The 6,261-nt window shown below is 35.1% G+C and overlaps 1 protein-coding gene across 1 annotated transcript; it reads left to right on the top strand.

Moving 5' to 3' along the window:
• Positions 1-3,588: 3,588 nt before the first annotated feature.
• On the top strand, positions 3,589-4,944 carry MS3_00008001 (uncharacterized protein; the record flags this gene model as incomplete). The annotated part of the gene is made up of 2 exons (XM_012938148.3): positions 3,589-3,670; positions 4,700-4,944. 2 exons carry the CDS (start codon positions 3,589-3,591, stop codon positions 4,942-4,944), a joined length of 327 nt encoding a protein of 108 aa, XP_012793602.2.
• Between the last annotated feature and the right edge of the window lie 1,317 nt (positions 4,945-6,261).

Below are 6,261 nucleotides of genomic sequence, written 5' to 3'. Positions count from 1 at the left end.
CGATATACAGCATGTGCCTTCACAGAAATCCAAGTACGACTCCGTGGTCTAGAGGTTAAGCGTACGCGCGCAAGACCGAAGGTCCTGAGTTCGAACCCCGCGTGCGGGATCGTGAATGAGCACTGTTGAGGAGTCCCGTACTTGAACGAAACGGTCGTTCAGTGCTTCCAGGTTATCGATGGTGATCTACTTTACATCAACTCATGAATTCAACTACTAAAATTAGTACAATCTCCACAAACCCTCAATCTGATAACATGTAATGTTTATTAATTATTAATCATCTGTGCGTAAAATCGATTTAAAAAATGGGTGTGTTGTTCAAATTAGCTTACATGTTTTCTGAAGGATGAACTAAATTCTTTCCAATTATTAATCTGCATCGTGAAAATTAAAGTGGCTTCCAAATGCAAGTTTTACAGTCATTACTCTTTCAATTACAATAATTTACGTATTATACTTAAATTCTCGTACAACTGGACATTGAAAATAGTATACGCGATACAAATAGAGAGATAGAATTATGAAAAGGAAAAAGAAACATCAATCGGTGAGAAATAGTCAATAATAGAAGTTCAATCTAGCCGAAAAAAGCATTTTTTTTTCAGTCAAGAGAATTTCGCTAAATTTCATAAAGAATGAAATCGTAAAGTATTGTAGGATTGTCACTGACTTCTGTGCTGACCTTTGACTGATAACGTCTCAAATTATTGAATTCCACTATCTCTAAGACTCAACTAAAAGAGTTACAATAGATTGATAGATATTATTCCTAAATAGATTTATGGTTCGTAGATGATCCAGCCTCCCTATCGCATACACACGAACAAATGCAGATGAAGACAACTAGTGTAGCTGCAGCCTCTGCATCAGTAGACCTCAACATACACAAGGGAAAAAGGAAGATCCTGAAATATAATACAGAGAACACCAACGCAATCACACTTGATGGAGAAACTCTGGAAGATGAAGGATCTTTCACACACCTGGGAAGCATCATCGATGAAGAAGGATGATCGGATGCGGACGTAAAGGCAAGGATTGGTAAAGCAATGGCCGCATTCCCATAGTTGAAGAACATACGGAACTCAAAATAACTGTCAACCAATATCAAAGTCACAATCTTCATTACGAACGTCAAGACTGTTCTATTTTATGGAGCTGAAAACTTGGAAAACTACCACAACGACCATCGAAAAGTTACAAGTATTTATAAACGGCTGTCTACGCAATATATTCAACATCCATTGGCCGGATACCATCAGCAACAGCCTACTGTGAGAGATAACAGACAAGCTTCCAGATGATGAGGTAATTAGCGAAAGACGTTGGAGTTGGATAGGACATACATTACGTAAATCACCAAACTGCATACAAGGCAAGCTCTAACTTGGAATCCTGAAGGGAAACAGAAAAGAGGAAGACTAAGCAAGACATTACATAGGGAAATAGAAGTAGATATAAAAAGGATGAATAACAACTGGAAAGGGTTGCCCAGGACATGGTTGGATAGAGTGTTGGTAGGCAGCTTATTCTCCTCCATGAGGAGTAACAAGCGTAAGTAAGATTTTTCGATATTTGTAAAAGTTTATATAATTCATTTGATCATTTATTTTCTTATATAGATTTATAATGGATTACATAATACGATTCAATTATCTAATTTTATTATTCGGTAAGATAATACGTTTGTTTTTCAAATTGATGGAACTGTTTATTGATCTTTTTAACAACAATATTTGATTTCTACTGTTATATTATGTGTAGTGGTTCAAGTCCTAGACTACTGTGCAAGATTTCTATCCAACTAGCCTAAATGAATTGAGTGAGAAAATCAAGAGATTTTATTGGTTTGAATCCGAATAGGAAACAATATGTGTAGATCACTATAATTCATAGAAAATTTAGCCACATTTTCAATCAATAGTGTATATCTGTTTCGTTGGAAACTGAACCCAAATTTTGACTGATAGAGTAAACTCATCAAGATTTCTTAATTATCATTTGGCTTATATCGAATTGAATCACCGTACTATTTAACTCCTTCCATTATTTTATCAGAATCTTCTATTTATTTGAACACATAAATACTAATGAAACGGGGCACCGAACATATATGCGCCATACAAGTCACCTGATTTGTGTGTAGGTTGAAATACTGCTCGGGTGCTCAAACCGAAGTAGGTGGTTTTTTTTAGGGGGTCACACCCAGAGCCTTCAACCTAAAGGTCTAATCCACAAGACAATGGAGCAACGTCAGGGCAGGTTAAATATTAATAAATTGTAACCTGAAATATTTTATTTCATCAGAAAACTTTGTTGAATAAACTTAGTGAACATATTCAGTACAATTGATACACTGAAATTGAACGGTTGTATTAAGTAATTTCATGTTGAATATATTAAGAGTGAATTGAAGTGCAGAAGTTTTGGATTTCAACTACAATATATCCGCATATATTCTAATTAAATCGAACCAATAAAAAGAACCATCCAAAGGTCGAAAAATCTTACATATTTATGATAAGTCCAAAGAAATAAAAACAGTTGAATACAGTATGATATTCAACCTATCCATAGAATCAAGAGCTAACGAAGATAATTTCAGCTGATATGAACAGATAGCTGAAAGGGCTATGTTACCTTTTATGATAGTGGTTTCAGCTGATTTGCATTTCTTCTGAATACCGCCAAGTTCGCTATCAGCTGTCTGTATATCATACAATGTCGTGGTATCTATGTAGCTGAACTGTCGAAGTTTCGTCCAAAGGGTCCTTAAAGCTTTAAGAGTTTTAGGTCGATCGTGTGCAGCAGTTTTCATGTCATAACATTGTTGAATAGGATTTTATTCGTGTCTTTGATGGCTGATATGCCTCATGAAGTATTTTTCGGAAATAATTCACATTCATTTTACAGTTTTGGCCATTATAACCAGAACTGGACGGACAAGCAGATCTTGTTCTTTAGATCGCTAACTATTTGTTTTATGAGACAAAATTTAAATACTAGTGGGGGAAAAGTATTTCTGGTGTAACAAATCTAGCTTTATCCTGTCAGGTTCGTCGCACTCAAACAAACGTGATATCCACAAAATTGAGACTACCAATATCTATGGTTAGGTCAGCTGCTGGTGATCCATGTAAACGTTGTGCATCAGTGCGAAAAGCGTATCCTTCTAAAATATCGAGTCATTTGGAGGCAAGAAATGTGGGACTAATAATAGACCAGACGCTTCTGTCGCTTGACTGTTTCAGATTGTGCAACGCCAGGTTATCGAACAACTGTTTTTTTTAAAAAGTTTTAGTCTTCTTAATCCTAGTGCTTGTTCTTTGGTCCCAATTTTTCTTCTCGAACCAAAGCCTAGTACCCTAAGCAAACAGGCACATAACTTCGGGCTGCCATCTCTTTTTGTATGGAGCCTAAAATGAGATATAAGGGAAATACAGATGAGCAAGCAAGTTTGACCAACATTGAAAACATGTATACGTTGGATGTCCGTTTCGGCCTAGGGTGTGACTCTTCAGCACCCACGACCCCACAAGCGGGGATCGAACCTTTTTTTCGCGCCAACTCTTAACTACCAGACCAATGAGCCGGAATTCAACGGTTTCAATGTCTAAATTCAATCAATCCACAACAGTGCGTGACCATCTTCCGTTGCATTCGTTAGGTAATTAACTGCCTCATACTCGACACGGATTAGATCCACTGGTCGTGGATTTTCACTAGAACTCAATGGAATTCAACGATCTCCATAAACGTACTGGAAATTTAGGATGTTAACTAAATAAATATCCATCTCTCAAAATCCAGCATCAGTTTGGAGCGTATTCGAAAGTTATGTTTTATCTATGCCTCATTTAGTGGGGCCCTTTATTTTGTCGTCATTTAGATTGGACGATGTTTTTTGACGGGCTCTCCACTTTAGTGACCCGGGATCTGACTCCAAGTAGGTCGTATGAATGATCGTTGTCGAAATATATATGTCGCCTATCCTCGTGTATTTCATCGACTTAATCCACGTTGAGTGAATAACGGAATTAAATAAGTCAAATAACGAAAATGGACGTTTGAATACATATATTTTGAATATGAAGCGAAACGACGCGCAGTGGAGATGGCGGGTAAGCCAACTCCCTTTAGTCAGGCGTTATTCAACGTTTACAGTCACAAAAAAATAGGCTACAGACATGTGATGAGAGTAATGGGATAAGATGTGTACACACATATATGCGCTCACATAAAAACAGTCAAGATTGATAAGCGAATAATTAACAAGGTCAAAATACTACTCAACTAGGATGAATGGATTGGCCTGTCCGAAAGCTAGAATAAGGTATATGGGCTTAACAGGACAATCGACACTACAAGTGTCAGAACTAGCTAAATCAACTCTAGAAACTGGGTTTTTTTCATTTCTATGCGATATAGTTCATTACAAAATTTAGAAAACGTTCACCTAGTACCTCAAAAACAGACAAACAACATTTCGTTTTAGTGGCGTTAACATAAACCCTAGTTTTAGTTATTAAGTTCAAACTTAGCATACATTTAGTATCTTTCTGCTTCCTACAGAAAATTAGTCTCATTTCTCAGTTCAAGCCTGTTGTTAAGTTGCATACTTTCTTTTTGATAAATTAGTAATTTTTAAAAAATACATTTTGTCTTCTTTTAATTTTCCAAACTTTTTCACATCAAGTTTTAGTTTCCTCAATATATTCACTAGATAGTATAACCGATTCTGATGATCTAGATGAAATAATAAATGAAGAACCAGAAAATATGGTAACATTTTATCGACAAGATCGTTCTACACTATTTCCACGAGTTGGTAGATCAGATACAAGGAGAATGAATAGATTGAAACGAATTCTAATGAACAATCCAGGTTCCACTATCGGTTCACCGAAACGAGCTGTTCGTATTGTGCGCTATGGAAAATAATAAATTGATCTTTGATTCTCATTATTGTGTTGTATGCTAATTCTTACATTAAAATAATAATTATTAATAAAATATGAGCCTTGAGCAATAATTAATTGTTCTTTATTGGAGTACGTTTTATTTATTGTTGCCAAATCAAAGAGTAAATAGTTGTACTGTAGTGAAGAACACATGTGAGGACAACCGAATTATATTTAGCATAACATTACAGAGTTACTTGGTAAAATAGAAAAACCATACTATAATACCTAATTTGCGAAATGTTCAATAATTGTCTCGGACTTCATTGTTCTTGCATTTCTATACTCATTGCTTTCTATTCCCGTTCTTCCTTTCTTGATCTTCTGCTGCCAGACAATACATTCCTGACTCGCGTTATACACTACTCATATCAATATAAGTAGCACGCACCACAGTACTACACTCTAAGAGTTGTGTCAGATACAAATTACGAAGAAATCCCTTCAAATGTATCTGAAATTTTACTTCATAAGATCTACTGACTATAATTATGAAAACGAAATAAATAACTACGAATTCTAGCATTTCGATGGAGATATAATGATTATGATTGGATGAGTACTCCATTATTATCACTGTGGAATTTGTTATATCCTAGTAAAGATTACATTACGAGTAAAGTCTGAGACCTATTAATGGACAAATATTATTTATATATTCTTATGGTATAAGTATTCAGTAACTAGATTATGTATATCTAAGATATAACAGAATTATAGGACTGATTACAGATCTAATGTTCAATAAAAGAATTGGGGCGTTGAAGACACTTGGGAACTGACAGTACATTATGCGGTGCATATACACAATAGAAATGTGATTTACAATCTGTTGTGACGTCCATTCATCACTTGGAGAATTTTAACTGATCCACTATAATCAAAATCCTAGAAAATGTCAAGGCTGAGCCTACTACCAGTTATTGACTATACATAGCACGACTAATAAACAAGGACAAATTTGAGCGATTCTTGAAATAACAATGGAAAAATGACCATTTTTCCATGCGGATTCTAACATTATTTATGAAGATGCATTGACAGTTTTTGATGTTTAAAATCACAAAACCAACTCCGTAATTATTCATCATTATGGATACAGAGTATTCTTTCAATCCAATCATCAAATCTTTACTATTACATGTTAATCCGAACACCAATTTAATTGAGGTATTAAAATAATAAATTATTTATTCATATCACCCCCATCTTCTGAATGCCCAGAAATAGACTTGACATTCTTAAGATCATCTAAGAGTTGATCAAGATAACCCTTATATACTTTCATAATAGTTTC

This window comes from Schistosoma haematobium, chromosome 4 (assembly GCF_000699445.3).
Source record: "Schistosoma haematobium chromosome 4, whole genome shotgun sequence".
Lineage (NCBI taxonomy): Eukaryota > Metazoa > Platyhelminthes > Trematoda > Strigeidida > Schistosomatidae > Schistosoma > Schistosoma haematobium.
Note: the sequence above shows the minus strand (reverse complement) of the source record. Positions and strands in the feature narration are given on the sequence as shown.